This window comes from Bufo bufo, chromosome 1 (genome assembly GCF_905171765.1).
Source record: "Bufo bufo chromosome 1, aBufBuf1.1, whole genome shotgun sequence".
NCBI lineage: Eukaryota > Metazoa > Chordata > Amphibia > Anura > Bufonidae > Bufo > Bufo bufo.
The window spans coordinates 533,895,807-533,922,361 of NC_053389.1; the positions used below are offsets into that span (position 1 = coordinate 533,895,807).

The window sequence follows — 26,555 nt, forward strand, 5'->3', positions numbered from 1 at the left end:
GTGGAAGTTCGGGTTCGCCGAGTTCAGCCGGACTTCAGGTCAAACTTGATCTGAACTTGACCCCGAACCCCATTGAAGTCAATGGGGACCCGAACTTCGCATTATTATTTTCTGTTATAATATTGGAAAATAATAGCATTCTTAAGACAGAATGCAAAACCATATGGCCATTTAGGGGTTAAAAAAACAAACAAACAACTCACCTCATCCACTTGATTGCGCTGCAGAAGCTTCTTCTATCTTCACTGGACAGGACCTGCCAAAGGACCTTCGAATTGCATGATGACGTCACCACGTGGGAGAGAGCGGTGACATCATCGCGTGATCAAGTGGATGAGGTGAGTTTCTTTTTTTAACCCCTAAATGTCCATATTGTTTTGCATTCTGTCTTAAGAATGCTATTATTTTCAGATATAATCATGTTATAACGAAATATAATAATAATAATATCACTCGACCACTGAACCCGAACTTCAGTGAAAATGTCCTGGTTCGGGTCCGGGCACCCGAACTCGCAAAGTTCAGTACGAACACGATCATCTCTACCCAGGGCACATGTTCCCACAACCCCCTTCTCACTAGTTACATCCTACTTCAAGCACAAAATAATTCTCCAAGTAGTCTGGGTTATTAATATGAAGAACTGTAAATGTGATTATGTACTGTGATTAGTATCATTTATTGGAAATAAAACTCTAGGATTAAGTATGTGCTCTAATATTTGTATGTTTTACTTCCAGGTTGTCACAATAAGGATGTAGGGAAGTACATACTGCCCTGTCTAAGTAAGTAAAAACCTAATCGGCAAGGAAGGTGTTAATAATAAAACTAGTTACCAGTTCAAACCTCCATTTCTCCAGCGCCACCACTCTGCTTCTCCCCACCGCTGCACCTATGACGTCATGTTCTTGGCTATAGCCATGATGTCCCTTATACTGTACATGGCCGCTGCAGCCAATTACTGTATGATCACCTGATATATGCCTGTATGCATGCACATCATTTTAACAGCTGGAATTCATTTCATAAATGCATTCTTACCTGCACTGTGTATAGTTGTTCCAACATATGTGGAAAGAAAGTAATGGAAACGTGTTTTCTTATTTAGCTGGGAAATTGGATTACATGATCAACGAAGAGAAGAAAAATATAATTGTTTCGGTTTCAAATAATCCGGAAGATTATGATTACAGTGTACGTCTCTGCTTGAAAAAAATCAGCTGCCATGACACTGGAGCTCATGCCCGGGTTAGTACTATCATTTGTAAATTATTTTGGAAGTCAGTTAAGCGGTTTTTGACATTTTATTGAATGCTTCAGTTACTGACTTTTATATTACTATCAAACACCTATAAACAGGATGGAGCTATTGTAGTGTATATAGTAGTATGTAGCTGTGGTCAGGGTTGGTTGTAGAGCATATAGCTGTTGTGAGCTGCTGTAGATCTCTCATCCACTCATCCTATGGCCCGCAATGCTGTTCTGTATAGAAAGATGCAGGACAGGCATAATGCACAAAAGATAACCAAAATGGAGCGGACCCCTCCTCTGTAATTTATACCTATCTCAAGTACAGTACCCCATCTCGTACTGCCATAATTGGAAAGTTGGTTGCACATGGGCATCTCTATCTGTTGGGAGTATGCATCTCTATTTTCCTAATTCTTTGATAAGTGAATGGAGAGATCCATGCTGTGCGGCCACTCTCCATTCACTGCATCCACAAGATAGGGCCCCGTTTTATAGACAGCTGTGGGTACCACCTTTTGGACATTTATGGCATATCCACAAAATATACTATCAATGTCCACATAAAAAAAAACTTTAAATACAAAATTCTTTGCCCATGCCATCAGCAGTAAGCAACACTCTGGTGCAACACCTGTGTTCCCCTCACCCCTCATCATGTCAGCAGGGTGATTACGGAATAGTGATGGCCTTGCGGTTCGCCCGGCAGTCGGTTCGCGCATTCCCGATTTGCCGAACATGCGAACATATGGCGATGTACGCGCGCCATATTCTTTTGCATTGCGCCGAACTTTGACCCATGACACATCCATCAGGTGGAACAGGACAGCCAATTGAGATGTTTCAGCACATGCACACCCCCCCAACCTATAACAGAACCCGATCTGGCAGCCATTTTACATTATGTAATTTTCCAGTGCAGGGAGAGGTTGCATTTTGGAGCAGGGACAGACTGTTAGGAACTTAGGGACACCAAACGCTAGCTAATAGAGCCACAAAAGTCCTTTTAAAGACTGGTAACGTTGTGCTATCGATAGGTGTGATATACAGAGGGGTGTGATATACTTATAATATACTTTCTAACATAGAAAGCATATTATAGTGCATTTGTATGCTTCCAGAAAATACTGATTGAGACCTGCCATATATCAGCTTCCACAAAATAGTGATAGAGGTTTTCCATATACCTGCGTCCACAAAATACAGATTGCGGGTTTTGATATACCTGCTTCAACTAACAACTGATTGAGGCCTGCCATATATCAGCTTCCACAAAATAGTGATAGAGGTTTTCCATATACCTGCGTCCACAAAATTATTGCTTGAGGGTGATATACTAGCTTCAACTAACAACTGATTAAGGGGAGGCCTGCCATATATCAGCTTCCACAAATACTGCTCTTTTCTAGAGACTTTGGCACAGGGTCATTTTGAAAATGACAGGCAGAGGAAGAGGCAGGCCGTTCCGCAAGGGTGGTAGGGCTTGGGCAGGTGCACCAGGCCGGAGCCTAAGTGTGAATTTGGAGAAGGTGTGTGTGATTACGTCAAAGGACGCACTAGAGTTGGTTGAGTGGCTCACTCAGCCTTCTGCTTCTGCACCCTCCTCATCCTCTGTATCTGCACCCTCCTCACTCTCTGCTGTGTGCAGGAATTATTTTCCCATCCCTTCCCATTCTTGGCATTGGATGAGGAAGAGGAGGTAGCAACGGCCGCCACCCAGCGTCTGACGACAGTACCCAGATCAGCCCAAGGAGGGTGGTCACCGATGTTGCTGACTACTCCGAGATCTCTAATGTCAATGGTGGTGAAGGTGATGATGATGACGTGTCGATGGACATCACTTGGGGGCCCACAAGAGAGGAAGAGGAGGGGAGTTCAGAGGGTGAGATGGAGCAGCAGATAGGGAGGAGAAGGAGGAGAAGCAGGCAGAACTCGCAGTGAACAGGAGGCAAAAAGCAGACTGCAAATGTATCTGGAGTGAGTCATCCACCATGCACGGTCACATCTGGCGCTCCCAGGACACCGGCACATGGCTCCGCAGTGTGGGCTTTTTTTAACGTGTCAGCTGCTGACAATAGTGTTGCCATCTGCAGCCTGTGCTGTCAACGCATAAGACGCGGTAAGCCCAACACTCACCTAGAGACCATCACCGAGCCCAGTGGGAGCAACACCTTCAGAACCCACAAAGCCACCCTCCTGGCGCTCCACGTCCTGCTTCTTCTCCTTCTCCTTATCCTCTCTCCTCCCATTTGTCCTCCACTCCACCTGCCACCATGCCGTCGTCGTGTTCAACTGGCACAAAGCAGGCTTTCTTGGCCCAAATGTTTATGTGTAAAAAAAAAATGATGACGCCGGATAATCCTCTTGCCCAACGGCTCACCGCTTCCTTGCCGGAACTGCTAGCCCGCCAACTACTGCCATATAAATTGGTAGACTCGGAGGCCTTTAGAAAATTTGTGGCCATTGGCACACCGCAATGGAAGGTCAATGGAAGGAAATATTTCTCCCAGAAGGGCATCCCTGAACTATATGGCCACGTTCATCAGCAAGTTAATATATCTCTAGCACACAGTGTCGGTGCCAAGATACATCTGACAGAAACGTGGTCTAGCAAACACGGGCAGGGAAGGTACATAACTTTTACTGCCCACTGGGTGAACCTTCTGACGGCCATCAAGCATGTAACCCATGGCACCCGTGTGGATTTGGTGTTACCGCCACGGATTGCATGCAGGCCTGCCTCTTCTTCTCCTCCTCCTACTCCATCCTTTGTCTCCTCCTCGGCTGACTCCTCCTTTTGCACTGCTACCGCCTCTTCCGCTACACCCCCCAGCTCCCCAGAACCTATTCGACGTGCCAGGTGAGATGTTGCCATGCTGTGCTGCGGCTGTTGTGCCTGGAAGCCAAGAGCCACACCAGTCCTGCACTGCTTTCAGCTCTGCGGTCATAGGCCGATCAGTGGCTAACAACGACAATGGTGCCAATCTGCTGAGAGCGCTGAAACAGGGCAAAATGACACACATGCCGTGCATGGCACACATCCTGAACTTAGTTGTGCAGCGATTCGTTGCCAAATACCCCGGGGTACAGGATGTCTTGCGGCAGGCCAGGAAAATCTCTGGCCATTTTAGAAGATCTTACACGGCCATGGCTCACCTTGCTGACGTTCAGCGGCGACACCACGCCCGTCAACGTCTGATTTGTGACTGCCTGACGCACTGGAACTCCACCTTGTATATGCTTGATAGGCTGCTCCAGCAGCAATGTGCTGTTAACGACTACCTGAATGAACTCTGCGGCAGGACAGGTTCTGGGGAGCTTGGTTTCTTTTCACAGCGCCAGTGGCTGCTCATGCGCGATGCATGCAGACTTCTGCGGCCATTTGATGAGATCACCAAACTGGTCAGTCGCAGCCAGGGCGCCATCAGTCACATCGTACATTACGCCTTCTTTCTGGAGCGTGCATTGGATCGTGTCATTGATCAATTCGTCGAGGAGCAGGAGCTGAAAGATGAGGAAGTCGCAATGCTGAATGAATTCCCAAGGGGGGCTACTCCATCTGAGACAAGTCAGCAGGAGTCTCTAATGGAGTCAGAGGAGGATAGTGGCTGGGGGGAGGAGGAGGAAGAGCAAGAAGAGCAGGCTTTAATCTTTTTGGGGATCCCTGGTGTTGTCCGTGGCTGGTGGAGGAGACCGAGGACAAAATTCTCCTGGGCGATGAGCAGGAGCGAGGCGCTCTACCTCTTCTAATTTAGTGCAAATGGGGGCCTTCATGCTCCAGTGTTTTAAGAGGTACCCCCGTATAAAAAGCATAAAAGTCAAGGTCCTTTACTGGGTGGCAACGTACTTAGACCCTCGGTACAAACACAAAATGGTGGACATGTTACCAGCATCACAGAGGGCTGTCAGAATACAGCATTTCCAGGCCTTGCCGCGAGAGATGCTGCATTCTGCTGTTGCGGGCAATAATTTCCACCCACAGCGAAACAGGTGTGGGTACCAATCCTACCGCGCCTGCAAAAAGAGGGCGTTTTGAAGATGTGTTGGTCACTTCGGACATGATATCATTCTTGCAGCAAACCCATCGACAGCTGCCCTCTGGATCCAGCCTCAGGGAACGCTTAGTCCGACAAGTGTCCGACTACATTGGGTTAACGGCTGATGTAGATGCTCTGAAAAGTGAGGAACCTTTTGACTACTGGGTGTGCAGGCTTGACCTGTGGCCAGAGCTGGCACAATATTTGCCATGGAACTCTTGGCTTGCCCCTCGTGGAGTGTCCTGTCCGAAAGGACGTTCAGCGCAGCAGGGGGGATCGTGACCGATAAGCGCACTCGCCTAGCTCACGACAGTGTGGACTACCTCACATTTTTTAAAATGAATGAGGCATGGATCTCAGAGGAATTCAACACATGTAATGACCACGTGTAATTGAATTTCTTCATGCCAGCACATATCCACCACCACCCAGAACAAAGAATGGTCCTTGCCTTACGTATATACAGCGGCATAAAAGGCCTTTTATGTCAGATGAATGCCTAATTTTTGGGGCCTGTACTGGCCAACAGTTACATATTTATCCTGTGACCGCCTAATGTACCTCCAGCCACAGAATCCAAAATTCCTTGCTGTCAGGTGAATGCCTATTGCCTAATCTTTGGGGCCTATTCTGGCCGACAGTTGCATATTTATCCTGTGACCGCCTAATGTACCTCCAGCCACAGAATCCAAAGTTCTTTGCTGTCAGGTGAATGCCTATTGCCTAATTTTTGTGGCCTGTACTGGCCGACAGTTACATATTTATTCTGTGACCGCCTAATGTACTTCCAGCCACAGAATCCAAAGTTCCAAACCCTGTACTTTGCCCCCTTATACCCTGCATTGTGCCCTCTTACCACACCCTGTCCAGTGCTCCTAGTCATTCCCTGTACTGTGCCCTCTTATACCTTTTAATCCGGTTACGGTATGGCGGTGTTATCCGGTCACTGTACAGAGGTGTTATCCGGTCAATGTATGGTGGTGGTATCCAATAACTGGATTGCCATAACTGTATCCCTTTTACTGCCCACACCATCCTTTTTTAGACCTGGCATAAGCGGGAAAAATATGCAGATTGCGTTGCTAAGGACCTTTGCGCCACAATCTGTGTCAGAAATACGCCTAACATAGACATATTTCTATATAATAAATGACCACCTAATTGTATTATTATTCGGGGTAGGGCTAATATATTTATATTATATAGATTCTAGTGTATTAGACTTTGCCCTGTATTTCCCAGTAGAAAATGATCCTTGGGAAACACAGTCCTCATCCCTGACCACCAGGACCAGGTAGCGCTCTGTCAGTACATGGCGGCCTCCCCTCTCCGCCACGCTGCTCCGCTGTGTACTGGTGCTTATTCTGACACTAGGGCTGGGTTCACATCCTATTTTTGCCATCCATTTAATGCATACCAAAAATGTATGCGTTAACAGATGCTTCAGACTGATGCCGTACAGTGGAGTCCGTTCACTATACAGTTCCATGGTAGAAAAAAAATTTACGTTAACATATGCATTTTTTTTTATGGACTCTGCAGGATACAAAAACGTGGAGTGCTGCACATTTGTATACATCAAACCGATAGGACATTTTTTTTTTCTAGGCTCCAGCAGGGCACATTTTTGAGAGTTTCCCTTTAAGACGCATAAAAATGGCCCATTTTTTGTGGGAATTTTTGCCAATGATCCCCCTCTGGTATATCACTGTCCATGTTGTGGGACTATTTGTGTACTCCTAGTAAGTGTTTGCTGGCTGTAAATATGACCATTAAAGGGAATGGGGCCTGGCGCGAACGTGTGGTTCGCGAACATTTCATCCCGGCCTATGTTCGTCCATCACTATTACGGAATACCTAAAACAAAAAAAAATATATACAACGTGTAAAGATATAAATGAAAAAAAAAACATAATTTTTTTTATTTTATTGTTTAGAAAAAAAAAAACAGTAAAAGCACCTATTACATATTTGGTGTTGTCACATCCATAACTATTCTTATTATGAAAACTTTACTATAAAACTAATGCTTTGTCTTGCTCTATGAACACTGTAAGGCCTCTTTCACATGAGCGTGACGGATTAGGTCCAGAAGCGTTCAGGATGCGTTCAGTGAAACTCGCACCATTTTGCAAGCAAGTTCAGTTAGTTTTGTCTGCGATTGCGTTCAGGCCTCTTGCACACGACTGTATGGCTTTTTCAGTATTTTGCAGTGCATTTTTCACTGATCCATTTGTCCGTTTTTTGTTTCAGAAGTGTTTCCGCTTCCGTTCCGTTTTGCCGTTATGTTTTTCCTTTTGGTTTTCATTTGTGATCCGTTTTTTTGCGGATCGGAAACGGAAGCATACAATAATGCTTAAACAGTAAGTACATCAAAAAATTGGTCTGGGCATAACATTTTCAATAGATGGTTCCGCAAAAACGGAACTGATACGGAAAATACATACGGATTCCGTATGCATTCCGTATCCGTTCCGTTTTTCTACAGCCCCATTGACTATGATGGAGCCAAGGAATGTGATTTGCGGACAATAATAGGACATGTTTTATCTTTGAATGGAACGGAAAAACGGAAATACGGAAACGAAATGCATACGGAGTACATTGCTTTTTTTTTTGCAGACCCATTGAAATGAATGGACACTGTCCCTATCACTTGTCATGTCTTTCCCTATGCTCAGTTCACTTTAAAATGGCTGAGACCGTGCAATTAGGGTTTTTATAGGGCTGTGACATCATAGGGACTGGCTAGTTGGTGATTGGCTGGCTGCACTGCATTATGGGTGATCTCTTGTTCCCAGTCTTCTTACTTTTTTACTTTTAGGAAAAAATTGATTCGTTACCATGAAGAAAATTTCAGATTCGTTTCAAAGCAAATTTTTCCTTAACTTCGGATCGAATTCTACTTCGGATGCTTCGATTAGCTCAACACTAATTGTATACTTAGCTATTAGGAACCCATATTATACAACTAAACACCTAAATAAGAACTACTGTGTGGAGTAAGTGTACAAATTGCCAAAAACATAAATCTATACATACAATATAAATACTGTACATCCTTTATTTCATCATAAAAAAGTCAAGTTAAAAAAAAAAATCACACATATGCAGTATCCACCTCTTACAGACCAGGTCAGTATATCTAACACAAAACTACACTACAGTGTGGGTGCTATGCGATCACTTCACGCATCACACCCGCGTGGAAAACTCGTGTGAAAGAGGCCTAAAGAAAACAAAAATAGAAAAAAACAGAACTGTTTTTTAACACCTGGCCTCCAAGTATTGGGATAAAAAATGACCAACTATCGGAATCGAATGTTCGTACAAAGTGAAGTGTTGTCAACAAAATGATTTTAATAAAAATAATGACATCAACGACAAATGAGAATTTGAACACTTGAAAAACTTTAATATAAAGGGGTTGTCCAAAGTGGACAACCCTTTTAACTGATTATTATCACTATATACACTTGAAGGTACATGCTGTATTCAGGAAGTATAGCTCTCATGTTTATTTTTGTTTTCAGCCAGTGATGTTCGCCACAATTGTTCATTTTATGTCCCTGTTATGCTCATTTTGCAATCTGTCTTTACAGATAAAAAAGGACAACTCCACAAAGTCTGTCACGTTGGCATATTCAGAAATTTTACCTTGTTTGTGCATTGAGGTAATTATTTTTTTCAATATACCCTGTAACTGAATTTTCAGTAAAACGTGTGCTGTATTTCATTTGTCACTATAAACTTTGGGGGGAATTTATCACGGCTTGTACTTCAGAATTCTGTCTTCAAAAAGTGGCAAAATAGGGCTTTGAGATTATTTGGCTATAGTTATGCAAAATTTTGTAACTTTTTACAGTCACTCCTGTTTAGGGTGGGAAAGTTGGCATGATTAGCTATATTATTTAGTCTTACAGATTTATCACTGAGATGTTTTTAAAAAGTCACAAGCTCACTCTAGTTAAGGAGAAAGGCATAAAAAAAACTGGAAGTAGCATTTCTAGGCACATTATTTTTTTTTGGGCTTGTTAAAATCCTTATTGAACGACTATTCCCTATATGGGGCTCTTACCTTTGTCTGTGGCTTTGTTTCCTTAAAAATCGATCTTTTAAAATATGCAAATGACTTCACTACCAGCAAGTAGGGCGTCTACTTGCTGGTAGCCGCCGCAAAAAACAGCCCCCTCCTCCTGTTGATTGACAGGGCCAGCGAGCGCTCTCCTCCTCCGGCTGGTCCTGGCAGCATTTCAAATCCCGCGCCTGTCTTCATTCGGCGCAGGCGCTCTGAGAGAAGGAGGCTCACCTCCTCAGCACTCCCTCAGTGTGCCTGCGCCAATGACGTCTTCTCTTTCGGTGATGTCATCGGCGCAGGTGCACTGAGGGAGTGCTGAGGAGGCAAGCCTCCTTCTCTCAGAGCGCCTGCGCCTGCGCCGAATGAAGACAGGCGCGGGATTTGAAATGCTGACAGGGCCAGCCGGAGGAGGAGAGCGCTCGCTGGCCCTGTCAATCAACAGGAGGAGGGGGCGGTTTTTTGCGGCGGCTACCAGCAAGTAGACGCCCTACTTGCTGGTAGTGAAGTCATTCGCATATTTTAAAAGATCGATTTTTAAGGAAACAAAGCCACAGAACAAGGTAAGAGCCCTATATAGGGAATAGTCGTTCAATAAGGATTTTAACAAGCCCAAAAATAAAAAATGTGTTTTGGGGGTGACAGAAGCCCATTAAAGATGAGCAAAATTTAGCAAACAGCATGCGACATTTGATAAATTGATAAATTATGCCAAGGCTGACTCAAGCCAAACTGACTTCGAACATTCCCCCCATTGCCCCTTTTTGTTTAGGATTTTATTAGTTTGCTTTATTTCCTCACTCTTTCGTACAGTATTCATGGATATGGATGGTTTCTTACATAATATGTAAAATTCTCAATTTTCACTGTTTACCCAAGCTTTGTTATTGCACAGTGCCAATAAGTCCTACTTTACCACATGTAACCACATCCTGTTTTGTCATTGTGGATATTTATTATACTTGGAGATGCAAATGTACAGCGAACCGGTCCACAGGGAGAGACATAGTGGATTGAGGAGTTGGAGTGGTGTCAGTGACAATGAGGGTGATTGTAGTCCTCGCAGTGTCTAATCCATCTCTCCCTGGGCTGCGTGTGCAGGGAATGGAAGGAGCACCTTTTCTTTCCCTTGGAGCAGAACTTGGGCCTTTTGAGTTCTCTTGTCTGTTGGTAGTTGGGTGCCCTTGATAGTGAACGTTTGGCAGGGTGCAAGGCAGGAGGGCAGATATAGGACCAGCAGAAAGATTATGTAGCCTATTTGGTTACAATAAGCCTCTCTTTACTGAATAGATGATAGGAATCAGAGTACATTTAGCATCTATAGGCACAGTTCAGAGGTATATCATAGATACGGATGGCCAGTCCATCTTAAAGAAGTAAGGTCTTATTGCCATAAACGTGTGGTAACTTACTGTCTTCCCAGCATGGCCTTGTTGGTTCTCAACCACCTGAAAATGTCTGTTCTCTTTCTCTCAGGCATAGTCTTTCAGTTGAAATCTCTGGCAGGTTTCAGCCCCAGGGATGAACATTTCCTGGGCTAGGCTTCTCTCCAGACCTACTTCTCAGGAGCTTACATGTGCACTTGTTGCCTCTAGTTCATATGACTAGACACTACCTCTACTCTGCAAGACACAGGGGGCAGGTATAGCCTTTCCCCTGGCAACCTAGCTTTGACTGCCAGTGTGAACTATTTGTTGCCCATACATAGCCATTAGGGATACACATAGTGCACAGAAAAGAGTACTGTTACAAAACAATGATTGTGGAACTATTGTATCAACTAACTGGTTTGACATTGGGCTAGACCTGAGGGCGTTATCCTGGTGGTCCCCTGGTTTTCAGCTTTTAACCCCTATACAGGGATCTGGACTTCGCTGCAGGGGTGCCACCAAGTCGCTAACAGATCAGAATCACCAGTGCAAAGCACCAGAATCATAAGCAAGATCACAGACGGAACTAGACAAAGAACTAGCAAGACACAAGTGAATCCAAGGCAAAACACAGACAGAACCAGACTTAGGACAAACAGGCAAAGAACATGCAAAATCCACAGAACATACTTCAGGCCACAGTTCATACATAGCAGACACATTTGCAGAAACGTAGCAAGACAGTTAAGGCACAGAACTCTAAGGCCTCTTTCACACGGGCTTCATGGATTTGGGCCGGATAAGATGCGGGTGCGTCGCGGGAAAATGCGCGATTTTTCCGCGCGAGTGCAAAACATTTTAATGCATTTTGTACACACATGAGAAAAATCTGCATGTTTGGTACCCAAACCCGAACTTCTTCACAGAAGTTCAGGTTTGGGTTAGGTGTTGTGTAGATTGTATTATTTTCCCCTATAACATGGTTATAAGGTAAAATAATAGCATTCTTAATACAGAATGTTTAGTAAAATAGGGCTGGAGGGGTTAAAATTTTTTAAAAAATAATTAAATTCACCTTAATCCACTTGTTCGCGCAGCCCGGCTTCTCTTCTTTCTTCCTTCTTCAGGACCTGGGTAAAGGACCTTTGATGACATCACTGCGCTCATCACATGTGACGGACCATGTGATGAGCGCAGTGACGTCACCACAGGTCATTTTCCTCCTGTATAGCAAAGAAGAAGAAAGAAGAGAAGCTGGGCTGCGTGAACAAGTGGATTAAGGTGATTTAAATTTTTTTTTTTATTTTTTTTTTTAACCCCTCCAGCCCTATTTTACTAAGCATTCTGTATTAGGAATGCTATTATTTTCCCTTATAACCATGTTATAAGGGAAAATAATAATGACTGGGTCCCCTTCCCGATCATCTCCTAGCAACCATGCGTGAAAATCGCACCGCATCCACACTTGCTTGCGGATGCTTGCGATTTTCACGCAGTCCCATTCACTTCTATGGGGCCTGCGTTACGTGAAAAACGCACAAAATAGAGCATGCTGCAAATTTCTTGCAACGCACAAGTGATGCGTGAAAATCACCGCTCATGTGCACAGCCTCATAGAAATGAATCGGTCCGGATTCATTGCGGGTGCAATGCGTTCACCTCACGTATTGCACCTGCGCGGAAATCTCGCCCGTGTGAAAGAGGCCTAAGACTCAGTCCAGATATATCAGGTCGAGATAAGGAAACTTGGCAAGACAACAATCGGAACTTGTAAATACAGTACACTTGCAAACAGAGCAGACCACACATGGAAAAGACTCAAGAACATTGCAAACAGAACTAGATAACAGATAAAGTCAGACAGCTGAAAACAAATCAACAGCATCAAGGAACAGTCTACACAAAATCCAGAAACAGACAGAGCATGCAAAGATTCAACAGAATTTAAGCAGAATCTAAGTTTGCAGATTTGGGGGCAGGACACACAACTAAGACATATATGGCAGACGTAACAAACTCATTAGTTAAACAGATGCCTTCACAAAGCCAAGGGACATTAACTTACATAGTACAGAATTGAGGAGAGATACAAGCAATAATTCATACCCACAAGTAACTGAAGCCCAGGCAGAAACATGAACCACCACTGAAAACAACGAAATTCAAACCCACAAGAAGTTGATGCCTGCTCGCACGGTACAATGGCACAAGTAAAGCACCATTGAAACAAATACTTTAAAAATCAATTTTTTTTTGCATAAGGTTAAGTCTTTATCATTAAATTAACCATTTGCAAAGATTCACTGGGTTACTACAAACATACTATATAGAGGATATAATAAATGTGGTTGATTGTTCTTTATTAATCAATTTATTTCCCTCAAAGCTACTTGATTTCCCGCATGATTCATATTCTAGTTTTGTGTTTCTGTATAAAGTTGTTTTAATAATGGAATTTATTTTATTCTCCAAGGGGTGGCCAATATTTCCTGATGCAAGAAGAACAAGGCTTTGTCCATTTGAAGATGGCAAGTATGAACAACTGAAAAATTTGTTAATTGACAAATTTAGTACTTGAGTCCATGTAATGCTTGAAAATGTTTGCTATGCAGAGTGTGTTTGTCATATATCAGACTGTGATATATCAGTATAGAGTAGACATGATCAGTGACTGTCATGGCCTAAAGGGGATATCCGGAAGTAATGAATTTTTAAAAGTGGTGCAGCCTGCTTCTATAAACAGAAGATTCATACCTGATCCCCGCTGTTCCGGTCCATCCAAACAACTCCCCAGTTTGGATTTCCTTCCCCCGTGACATGGGCATGGTCACCTGGTCCTCTTCAGCCAACCGATGGCTTTAGCGGTGACGTGTCTCTTGTGGACACATCACCTGTGAAGCCAGTGGTTAGCTGAAGAGGATCAGGTGACCATGGCCATGCCAGAGAGTAAGAAAACAAACCCCAGACTGGAAGATGGAGACTTGGGAGCCAGCATGGAGAACCGGAGAAGTGGGGAGCAGGTAAGTAAGATCTTTTCATTGGGGGAGGCAGGCTACTGCCACCTGTTAGAAATGATTGGGGTCAGTTATTAAGACCGGAATTTTAGACGCCAGTCTTAATATCCCTTGTGCTGGCACATGATGCGCCTAAGTTATGTAGAGGTGCCTGCCTGCACATCCACAGCTGACCTAAATCTACGCCAGCTCCTTTGCTGGCGTAGATTTAGATCATTTTTATGCCTTAAACAGGAGTAGAAAATGATAAATGAGAAGGCCCAACTGGAGCCCTCTTCCCCACCTACGCCATGCCCCTTTTTTTAGACCTGGCGTGAGCGGGTAAAAGTTGCAGATTTGGCCGCAAATTATTTTTGTAACTGAATCTGCGACAGATATAGGCGTACATCTAATAATAAATGACCCCCTATGTTCCCAGACAATCCTTTTAACCCCTTAAGGACCCTTTCCATACATGTACGTCACAGCTGGATGTGACTTAAGGACCAGGGACATACATGTACGGCGGGCTTATCGGGCAGGGGCAGGAGCTGCACCCACCCGATCAGCGGCACGGACCCGGCAGTCACTGACAGCCGGGTCCCTGCTGCATACGCCGGCATTGGTGAAGACACAGATTCCGGCGTATTAACCCTTTTTTATACCGCGGTCAAAGCTGACCACGGCATGCAGAGGGTTTGCGGAGGGTACAAGTGCCCTCCCCATCTCCATCGGGTTCCCTGCACTGCAGTGGCGGGGACCTGATGGCAGAGAAGGCAAGCCCGATGCCTTCCTTAGGCTGGGTCTCACAAGCAGGCTGTCAGCATAAAAGCTGACAGCCAATGCATTACAATATATGTATTATAATGCATTGCAGAGGGGATCAGACCCCAGAAGTTGAAGTCCCAGAGTGGGACAAAAATCAAAGTAAAAAAAAAGTTAAAAAAAATGTTTTTCATAATAAATTTTTTATTTTCAAGTAAAAAAATAAATAAATAAAATTTCCCAAAATAAAACACATAAAATTGTGAAAAAATAAAAATAAAAATGAAAAACAGACATATTGGGTATTGCCACGTCTGTAATGACCGGCTCTATAAAAATATCACATGATCCACCTCCTCACCTTAACGTCGTAGAAAAAAACAGCAATTTTTTTGTCACTTTACATTACAAAATGTGCAACACCAAGTGATCAAAAAGTCATAAGCTCCCCAAAATAGTACCAATCAAACAGTCACCTCATACTGCAAAAAATTAGCCCCTACATAAAACAATCGGGCAAAAAATAAAAAAAATATGGCTCTGAGAATATGGAGACACTATTGTGTTAAAAGTAAAAAAAAAAAATGTAAGTAGACATATTAGGTGTCGCCGTATCCGTAACAACCAGGTCTATTAAAATATCACATGACCTAACCCCTCAGGTGAACACCTTAAAAAGAAAATGTAATAAAAAGTGTGTCAAAAAAGCCATTTTGACACACCAAGTGATCATATGCAAAGTCATAAAATAGTACCAATTAAACCGTCATCTCATACCGAAAAAAATTAGCCCCTATATAAGACAGTCACCCAAAAAAAAAAAAAAGAATATGGCTTTTAGAATATGGAGGCACTAATATTTTTTATTTAAAAATGCTTTATTATGTAAAACTGAAACAAAAAAAAAAAGGAGGCATATTTGGTATTGTCGCATCCATAACAACCTGCTCTATAAAAATACTACATGATCTAACCTGTCAGATGAACATTGTAAATAATAAAAAATAAAAACGGTGCCAAAACAGCTATTTTTTGTTACCTTACATCACAAAAAGTACAATACCAAGCGATCAAAAAGTCATACACTTCCCAAAATAGTACCAGTCAAACCGTCATCTCATCCCACAAAAAATGAGCACCTACCTAAGACAATCTCCCAAAAAATAAAAAAGCTATGGCTTTTTGTTTCAAAAATGCATTTATTGTGTAAAACTTAAATAAATAAAAAAGTTGACTCATTAGGTATTGCCGTTTCCGTAACAACCTGCTGTATAAAAATATCACATGACCTTAACCCCTCAGGTAAACACCGTAAAAAAACAAAAATAAAAACGGTGTAAAAAAAATTGAAAATCTATGGCTTTAAGAATATGGAGACACTAAAAAAATCATAAAAAAAAAAAATGCTTTATTATCTAAAACTGAAACAAGCAACCAGAAAAAGTAGTCATATTTGGTATTGTCGCGTCCGTAACAACCTGCTCTATAAAAAAAGCACATAATCTAACCTGTCAGATGAACATTGCAAAAACAAAAAATAAAAACTGTGCCAAAACAGCTATTTTTTGTTACATTGCCTCACAAAAAGTAATATAGAGAAACCAAAAATCATATGTACCCTAAAATAGTATCAACAAAACTGCCACCTTATCTCATAGTTTCCAAAATGGGGTCAATTTTTGGGAATTTATACTCTAGGGGTGAAACAGGGGGTCTTCAAATGTCACATGACAACTTAAAATTATCCTAGTGAATTCTGTCCTCCAAAAACCATATGGCGTTCCTTTCCTTCTGCGCCCTGCCATGTGTCCGTACAGCAGTTTATGACCACATATGGGGTGTTTCTGTAAACTACAGAATCAGGGTAATAAATATTGAGTTTTGTTTGGCTGTTAACCCTTGCTTTGTTACTGAAAAAATTGATTAAAATCGAAAATCTGCCAAAAAAGTGAAATTCTGAAATTTCATCTTCATTTTCCTTTAATTCTTGTGGAACACCTAAAGGGTTAACAAAGTTTGTAAAATCAGTTTTGAATACCTTGAGGGTGTAGTTTCTAAAATGGAGCCATTTATGGGTGGTTTCTATTATGTAAGCTCCACAAAGTGACTTCAGACCTTTACTGGTCCTTAAAAAAGTGGGTTTTGGAAATTTGCTTAAAGGGCTTCTGTCAGCCCACTAAACCGTTTTTTTTTTTTGCTTAATAATAACCCCTACACTGCGATTTATCCATACATAAGTAAAATAATAATTTTGGTTCAGTAGAATTTGCTAAAACCCTATTTTTATAATATGTAAATTACCTTGCTACCAGCAAGTAGGGCGGCTACTTGCTGGTAGCAGCCGCATCCTCCGATGGTAATGACGCACCCTCTGCTTGTTGATTGACAGGGCCAGCGGACGGGATCTTTCTCCGCTGGCCCTGCCTGTTTTCATTCAATATCTGGCGCCTGCGCTGCGGCCGTACCTATCTTCAATCGGCGCAGGCGCACTGAGAGGCGGCCACTCACTCGGCCGCTTCATCCTCAATGCACCTGCGCCGATGACGTCACATCTACACCTGGTGCAGGCGCATTGAGGATGAAGCGGCCGAGTGAGTGGCCGCCTCTCAGTGCGCCTGCGCCGATTGAAGATAGGTACGGCCGCGGCGCAGGCGCCAGATATTGAATGAAAACAGGCAGGGCCAGCGGAGAAAGATCCCGTTCGCTGGCCCTGTCAATCAACAAGCAGAGGGGGCGTCATTACCATCGGAGGATGCGGCTGCTACCAGCAAGTAGCCGCCCTACTTGCTGGTAGCAAGGTAATTTACATATTATAAAAATAGGGTTTTAGCAAATTCTACTGAACCAAAATTATTATTTTACTTATGTATGGATAAATCGCAGTGTAGGGGTTATTATTAAGCAAAAAAAAAAAAACGGTTTAGTGGGCTGACAGAAGCCCTTTAAGGCCTCTTTCACACTACCGTTTTTTTTTTTCGTTTTGCCGTCCGTTTTTTGCGTTCCGTATACGGTCCGTATACGGAACCATTAATTTCAATGGTTCTGCAAAAAAACTGGAATGTGTTCCGTATGCATTCCGTTTCCGTATTTCCGTTTTTCCATTCCGTTGAAAGATAGAACATGTCCTATTATTGCCCGCAAATCACGGTCCGTGGCTCCATTCAAGTCAATGGGTCTTCCGTTTCTGTTCTGTTTTTTCTGAACCATCTATTGAAAATGTTATGCCCAGCCCAATTTTTTCTATGTAATTACTGTATACTGTATATTCCATACGGAAAAACGGAACGGAACATCTGAACGGAAACGGAAACACAACGGAAGCAAAAAAACGGAACAATGGATCCGTGAAAAACTGACCGCAAAACACTGAAATTGACATACTGTAGTGTGAAAGAGGCCTAAAAATGTTAAGATTTGCTTCTAAACTTCTAAGCCTTCTAATGTCCCAAAAAAAATAAAAAATGTCATTTACAAAATGATCCAAACATGAAGTACACATATGGGACATGTAAAGTAATAACTATTTTAGGAGGTATCACTATCTGTTTTATAAGCAGAGATATAGAAATTTTTTAAATTGCGATTTTCTTCAAAATTTTTGATAAATTTGGTATTTTTTTACAAATAAAAATGAAATATTTTGACTCAAATTTACCACTGTCATAAAGTACAATATGTGACAAGAAAACAATCTCAGAATTGCTTGAATAAGCGTTTTAAAGTTATCACCACATAAAGTTGCACATGTCAGATATGCAAAAAATTGCCTGGTCCTTAAGGTGAAAAATGGCAGGGTCCTGAAGGGGTTAAAGCAAATGCCAACAAGCAACTGTTGTGTAACAATACTGTTCTACTTGGGATGCAGAATTTACTTTCAGGCATGCATTGGAGGGTGTTCAAAGATCTGTTTGTAGTATCTGCTAAAATAGAAACTATGTATAATTAACATCTGAAGCTACAGTTTTCATGTGACCCTAATAAACTATAACAAACAAAATAAGCAATTAAGTGTCATCCATTCCAGAGTAGATATTTTGGAGAGCATTTCAGTCACCCATAAAATATCAAGTGGTATTTAGTGAGCAATGGAATATTGGCTTGTTTTAGATTTCATTATACCAGATGTGGATTGGAATGTATTGATTCTAGATCAAGTCAAATATGCATATTTTACATTTCAACAGCTAGCTGTAAGGGTGATTCAATTCCAGTGCTTTGGCCTGGCTCCAAGCACCCTGAGCATTAGGGTCCATTCACACGTCCGTGTGTGTTTTGCGGATCTGCGGATCCGCAAAACACGGGCATCGGCGATGTTCGTTCCGCATTTTGCGGACCGCACATCGCCGAAACTTAATAGAAAATGCCTAATCTTGTCCGCAATTGCGGACAAGAATAGGACATGTTCTATCTTTTTCGGGATCGGAATTGCGGACCCGGAAGTGCGGATCCGCAATTCCGGATCCGGGCAGCACACCGTGCTGCCCCATAGAAATGAATAGGTTCGCAATTCCGTTCCACAAAATGCGGAACGAAATTGCGGACGTGTGAATGGACCCCTAAAATGTATCAAACTGTATTCCATTGCATTAAAAATTCCAATGGCAGATCATACGATTCGCAATTAAAAAATTTTATACGATGGAATAAAGTTTTTAGAGTTTTTTAAAGGGCACCTGTCACATGGAACATAGTATTTGAGCTGCAGGAAGAATGTTACAGAGCAGGAGGATCTGAGCAGATTGATTATATAGTTTTTGGGAAAGGATTCAGTAAATGTTCATTTAAATGCCTGCTCATTCTGGGCTTGAATACAAGAAGTGGTCCTATCAGTGACTGACAGCCTTCCCTGTATGACTGTGCATAGACAGATTGCTGTCAGTCACTGATAGGGTCGGCTGCTTGACTTCAAAGTCCGGAATGAGCAGGAATTTAAATGAATGAAATACAAGTTATACTGAATCCTTTCCCACAAAGCTACGTATATATCAATCTGCTCTGCTCCTCCTGCTCTATAACATGCTGTCTGCAGCTCAAACACCTTGTTCAACAGGACAGGTTCCCTTTAACGTTGTGGGACCTGAACTACTATTTTACATTATTACATTATTATTATACATATTTTACATTCTTGACACACCTATCAACTAAGTAATATGCAGGGTTCACATCTGGGTTGGAGACTTCGCTTGAATCTTCATTTGCAGACCATGTCACATTTGAAGAGAAAAATATACCACAGTGCTATTTTTTGGGCAAAACCACAGACACCTTGGAAGAACCTGACAAAGCCCATTATAATTCCCAGCGGTATTATGCGGCCGTTTTATGTTTATTTGCTCTCAGTTGTTCAGCATCTCAATTTGCAGTTTCACTTGATTTGACAGCAAAGATAGTACAGCCTCTAGCACTACTCCTGCTGTCAAAATGACTAAAACCAGAAGGCCCCTCCATGAGTCAGTTGGCTGTGTCGAGCACCATTGGGATACGACATATCCAGCAGAACATTTGTGGCTTCCATTATGCACAGAATCCATTGCAAATATGTAAAACAAAGTCTTAAAAAATTCAAGCAGTCCAGCATATAGAACTCTTTTTTTCTAATTTTGCTTAATCATTTGTATTTGATCATAACTTCTTTCAAATAAACTTTGCTGTTTAATAAACTGTCCTTACAACTAGTGATGTAGCTTTATAAATATTATATAGCTTGAATTGCTGATAAAAGCACAACCAGGCAGACAGTTCATCTGTTTTCCCCTTCAACTTGAAATATTTCTCTCAAAGGTTCTTACAGCTGAGAAAAATGGTCTACCAGAGGGATGTTACTCTCAAAGACAGATATGCACAATGTGGAACTGACAAGTCACTCTATTTAATGGGGTGATCTCTTCAAAAGGAAGTCTTTAAGAGAGGTTTCACTGTAGTTGTCCTAAAGCTTTAAGAAGTCCAAAATAAATCACTTGACAGTTCAGAGCACTAACTTCTTAGTTAGGAAATAAAATAGACTGGTGACCACCATGTTTTCTCTATGTGCTGTGAGATTTCCATGGGCAGAAGGAAAGATTTTTATACACATTAAATATCTGTTGGCTAATACACTCTTTCAACTAATTGCTATCTTATCTGACCTTCACCTAAAGATTTGAATGAGAATGAATGGTGTGCATGGGAACAGGTATGTCAGTAATAGTAAATCTGTCCAGTACAGTAATTAGTACAGTGACTGAACTGCACAAGACGCGATACAGATTTCACCACAGACATGGGGTTGTCACCTGTTGGGTGATGGGCCAAGAGCTTCAAGCTGTACGTCTGACCATTGTCAGGGCCATATCTTTAGGTGGTGCGCAAAGGTTGCAGTCACATTAAGCCTCTATTACAGATCTTGTATTAGGCTGAGGAGCTATACACTGATTATATCAAATAGCCTTTGTGGATAAGCAAAAGAAATCTGAAACTTTTCTGTGCTTACATGACATGCTGTATTCCATGTGTGTCAATCCATGTACTCATAAAGAAATAATATTTCAGAATGTCTGTGAAGGTTCTCATTTATCCAGGCTTTCTCAATTCTGAGTGACTGTACAAGAATTCTCTGGGAATAAATATGTAACTGAATCAACATCTGGTAATTATACCCAGCATGGGGTCTTTTTTGGATAAGGAGGCCGATTGGTACAAACGAGGTGTGAAGGAGGCCATCTATGTAAAAATGGAGAAGCCAAGCTTGAATAGAGGCGGGGGGGTGGGGGGGGGGGGTTATACATCTATTGTCTCATTTTTTTTATTTTAGCTCAAAATGAGTACAATCCAATAATAATAATAAAAAAAATTCGCAAAGGTGTACATAGCCTTTAAGCATGTATCAAATTTAGCAATGTGCGAGGTTTGATAAATTTGATGCAAAGTACACTAATGCAACCTCAAGCACAACTGACTTCAGATATTACACTCTTGATACATTTCCCCCAATTTCCCCATGCACATTTCTTTGTGAAGACATATTCCCTCTAGGGACTATTTATAGCACCTTTTAAAACCTTGAAAACATTTACCTTACATGCTCAATAAGAAGCAATAGTTTTCAAATGGTGTAATTACATTCTTCACCATTGATGTAGAGGTTTCTGTTGCAAGTTTGAACTGAAGCTTTGGTATCAGGTTACCTGGTGCATGATCTTTTGTGCTTAGATTTTCTGAAAAATACACAAGATATCCTTAAGTATGTATCTCTATACATCATTTACTAAAATATGTCAAATAAAGCACTAAAACTGGACAGCATAGCCAACGTCTTTTGTTTCTTACAAGTAATGGATAAATATCTGCTACCTCTTGTTCGTAAATTTCAGTGGCTGTATCAATATTGTACGACATCAACAAAATACGGCATTTGCAAAATTTCCCAGAATCTTGTGCGTCTCATCATGGCTCTCTGTCATTTCTCATCACGTCTCTATTGTGACTTCTGACAATTTGTCATGTTGTTTGTGTAACATGGTTTCTGGTAAAGTACTGGAGGAGATGTATATCTCACCCAGAATGTTTAGATGGGTGAGATAAAAAGAATTCAGGAATGCTGGGTTTCTTTAGCAAATATGTTAGATGGGCTGTATTATTTTTATGCAGTGGCAGATAAGTTTTATGGAATGGCAGATAATGTGTAGCTGCTGGGCTCTTTACTGGGGGAATAAAGACACGGCTTGAAGGCTCATTCAGGGTCAGAGCCTGAAAGCTGCATGACCTACTGGCTGTGTAAAGCCTGATCTTCTGTTGTTTTGCTGATTACCTACTGTAGGTGAGGAAACCTATGTTTAATTAGCGCCCAGATGGGCAGGTATTTGCTGTATGTTTGTGGTTTCTGTGGATTGCTGAAAGCAAGGGCGTAACTACAGGGGGTGCAGAAGTAGCAGTCGCTACCAGAACCAGGAGCCCAAAGACCCTTGTGCCACATAAAAGGACACCAGTATTATAGAAAGTGCATGCAGGTCAAGTTACACCACTGGCTTGAATGAAGGGGTTAGATCAAGAATTTGGCATGGCACTGTGGGGCCATTTCAACTTTTGCCTAAGACAGCACGAAGGTTATGTGGTTCCCTGGCCACAAAGCCCTGAGGGAAGGGGGCCCAAGCTGAAGTCTTGCACCATGGCCCATGAGCCTTTAGCTACACCCCTGGCTGAAGGTGACTACTTAACTTTGGATGCCACTATATTCATTATTTTGGAAGATAAACTGTATTGGACTTTTAACCCTTGGAAGCCTATGCATGGTCATTGCAGGCCCCACCCACATGAACAGATCCCAACACCTGTTAAAATACAGGTAGCAAATCTAAACAGGGCTGAACTGTAATACGTATTTGTAGGCTAAAACGCCACAGTGACACAAGGTCTCAATTTTAGGTAAAATCATGGTAAAAGATCTATAACATGCTTGGAAGATAAACATGCTTGGGGTTTTCAGAACAGGAACAAGGTTGTTTGCCAACTTTTTGCTCCATCTAAATACATCGGAGTTTCAGTGCTGTATTGGTAATCTGCCATTTCACGGTAACTCACAGAGGACTCCCAGGCCTCATAAGACAACACTCTGTCATTAGTAGGGTTGGGCGCGAATATTCGTATAGCGAATATCAATCGCGAATATCGGCACTTCGAGAATTCAAGAATATTTAGAATATAGTGATATTTATTCGTAATTTCGAATATTTCATTTTTTTTTTCATCAGTAACCTCCCTTCTTGCTTGTGGGCCAATGAAAAGGCTGCAATGTCTTTGTCTGAGCTTAGCAACATCCCTAGCAACCAATAGGAAAGTTGCCTACCTCTTACTATATAAGAACCTCCCCAGCAGCCCTTATATGCAGTATTTTGCAGATCTGACAGCAGTGTTATTGCTGTGCTCTCTGCTTTCCTGTGTAATTACATTAGTTAGTTCGCTTATATATATTATTTATTTATATAATACAGATAGTTAGTGGGAGATAGTCAGTATAGGTTAGATAGTGATATAGTGTAGGTTCTGCTGTCCATACATACAAGCTACATACATAGTGCTGTATGTATGCTACAGGCCGAATGCACACGGCCGTGTAACATGGCCGTGAGTGGTCCGTGATATCCCGGCCTTGCATCCTGCTGAGAGCAGGAGCGCACGGTGTCATTGGTTGCTATGACGCAGTGCGCTTCATGCCGCCGCTGCACTACAGTAATACACTCGTATAGATCATACGAGTGTATTACTGTAGTGCAGCGGCGGCATGAAGCGCACGGCGTCATAGCAACCAATGCTCAGCAGGATGCCAGGCCGGGATACCACGGACCGCTCACGGCCGTGTTCAAAGGCCGTGTGCATTCGCCCACATACATACATTCATACATAGTGCTGTGACGTCACAAGTTCACAACAATACTTAGTGCACCAATCACTAATAAGTAGTCAGACCTGTTAAAATGTGAAGTTGCACGTATTGCGCAAAAATATTTGCATCATTAAAGCTAATTTCGCAATCGCGAATATATTGGAGCACTTTATCTGCATATAAAGCTATTGTATTGTTCTGCTGTGCCAACCATTTTCTCCAGTCTCAGGAAACTTCTAGCAGCTTGAACAATGTAGCTATAGTGACCCATGCCTATATTTTGCGCGCATTACGCGAATATTACATTGCCGATTTTTTGCGATCAAAAAAATAATCTTGAATTTGCGAATAGATGACTAATATTCTAATAAATATTCGCGAAAATATTGCGAATTCGAATATTGCCCCTGCCACTCATCACTAGTCATTAGAATAAAGTGATAAATGCGTTTTATAGTGGAGAACATGAGTGAGCACTGTGATTATGAGGTCACCACTCTTGCCTTGTAGCAGTGGGATTCTGGGCAAATCCAACCAAGGACAATAATATCTGAATGGAATTTGTATGTTCTCCATTTTCTCCAGTGTTTCCTCCTCCTCTCCAAAAGCATACTGATTAATTAGCTGCTTATTAAATTAAATCAAAGCGACTTACCCTGCGCAGTGAAGTCGAATATGTTAGAGCTATTTAAGTAGGAATAAAAAGGAATCAAATGTTGATAGTGGCATGCAATCTTCTATGTGGATCTTATTCCATTTAGAAAAGTGTTGCATTTATGTCGAGTAGATTTTATGTCTTTGATTTTATTGTGACATTAGCTTCTCATACTGTGGGTCATGTTTTGGCAGTGCTGTTGATTTTTCTTTTTGATTTATTTTGTAAGGAAATATTTATATTATAATTCATGCTGGCTGGCAATCTTTTGATATTTTAGTTGCATAGATCGTTACTATATATATTGCTTTTTTACTGTCAGTAAAGGAAATTCTGTCTATTTTCTAAATATTTTCCATGTTACTGTACTTACATCTTCATTGTGAAAGCTGGCAGGCTGTTCCGACAGAGAAACTGCTTGCTGGAGTTCACCATATCTGGCACAGGTGAATAATGTTGTAAACTGCCACATCCCTATTGACTACAATGGGATCTGACGGGGTTCTGGCCGCTTTCTGGCATAATTCTGGCGGCCAGACGAAAAGTTGGGCATTCAGGACTTTTTGCCTGGTTGAAAGTCGACATTTATGCCTTAAAGTGGCTGGATCCCTGTTGGATCTCATTTTGGTCAATGGGGATACAGTGTTTTGCGGCATCATCAGGCTATGCCAGATATAGTGACCTCCGGCAGGGTGTTTCTCTGCCGGAACAGCCTGCCGGATTTCACAACACAGATGTGAACATAGCCTAAGACAAGATTTAGTCATTGATCTACATTGAGAACATGACAAGAATTCACATTTTTGTATATAAATAAACATTCTAGTTTTAAATACTACAACTATGTTCATAGATGTGTTTGTGTGACCTACTAGCATTTCTGGTACACTTCCTTGTTTGATTAAAAGAAAACTCTTCTTTGATTTAAACCAGAAATTGCTCTATTTTCTGTAAGGGTTCATGCACCCAGCTGTTACAGAGATTTGTGTTGTGCTAGGCTTTAATACATTACCCATAAAATCTACACCAATTTTCTGGCATAAAAGAATCGCACACCTCATGTTTGCTACTTTTTAAACACCATTACACCTAAATCTAGGTGCAAGTGGCGAAGGGGATATAATAGACTGGCAGTGCACATGTATGATAAATTCCCCCTTATGTGTCCATGTGTACTGTAACTCTTCATACCTATGATTGCAAATGCATGGGACCTATCCTATAGGTGAAAATTCATTTAATAGATTTATTTATTACTAGCATTAATACTCATTTAAACTTGATGTAGTGCTGGGTATTCCTTGCTATAGGTGAATAGACATGAGGACGTTGATCAATAGAATAATATTTCCTCTTATTTTAGGTCCACGTAATCTCAATGATCCTGTGAATTTCATCCTTCCTGAATCCCACCTGTGTACCTGATTGGAGTTGTTTTTGCTGTGTCCTTTTCTGTACAAAGCTGTAAATAATAGAATAATATATCTTTATAAGTTTAGTAAATATTTTAATAAATTCTTACAATACAAATGTATTTTTTGCAAAAGTTTTTTTTATTAATAGCATTATGTTTTACAATATACCATGTGTTCACATTCTATATCATCTATCTATCTATCTAGAGAAAAAAACTGGCAGCACTATAAAAAAAGAAAGAAAAAGGAAAGGAGGGGGCAAGCCCAAAGGGACTAGACTATTGCCCAATGTACATAAACAGCAAACAGGCAGCACTCCAAAAAAAAACCAAAACCATTCTTAATTCACCCATGTGGATACGCGATGTTTCGGCTCAGCCCTAGAGCCTTTCTCAAGCAGTCATACAAATGAGCAAATCAGATATATATGTACAAAGTGCATGTGCATTTCATCAAGCATTAGTATACATGATTAAGCATAAATAATAAAAAATAAAGTGCCTCCAGTGCCATAAATGTGCAAAAGTGCCTTGATCAGACATCATGTGTTTTTGCATTACATACACATGATTCTCATTTCCAGAAACACATAATCAAAAGTGCATAATTTCATATATAGCCATGATTAATGTTCAT

General features: G+C 41.6%; 1 protein-coding gene across 3 annotated transcripts in view; it reads left to right on the top strand.

Moving 5' to 3' along the window:
- The window catches only part of IL17REL (interleukin 17 receptor E like), a 199,767-nt gene extending 173,781 nt beyond the window's left edge, over positions 1–25,986 (top strand). For 2 of the 3 annotated variants that reach the window (XM_040412125.1, XM_040412106.1), the window contains exons 6-10: positions 741–785; positions 1,109–1,248; positions 8,888–8,959; positions 13,204–13,258; positions 25,868–25,975. In XM_040412125.1, coding sequence (XP_040268059.1) covers positions 741–785; positions 1,109–1,248; positions 8,888–8,959; positions 13,204–13,258; positions 25,868–25,929 — 374 coding nt within the window. In that variant the 3' untranslated portion in view covers positions 25,930–25,975. Of the gene's footprint in view, positions 1–740; positions 786–1,108; positions 1,249–8,887; positions 8,960–13,203; positions 13,263–25,867 lie in introns of all 3 variants that reach the window. The other variant, XM_040412116.1, reaches the window with a different exon arrangement.
- The last annotated feature ends 569 nt before the right edge of the window (positions 25,987–26,555 follow it).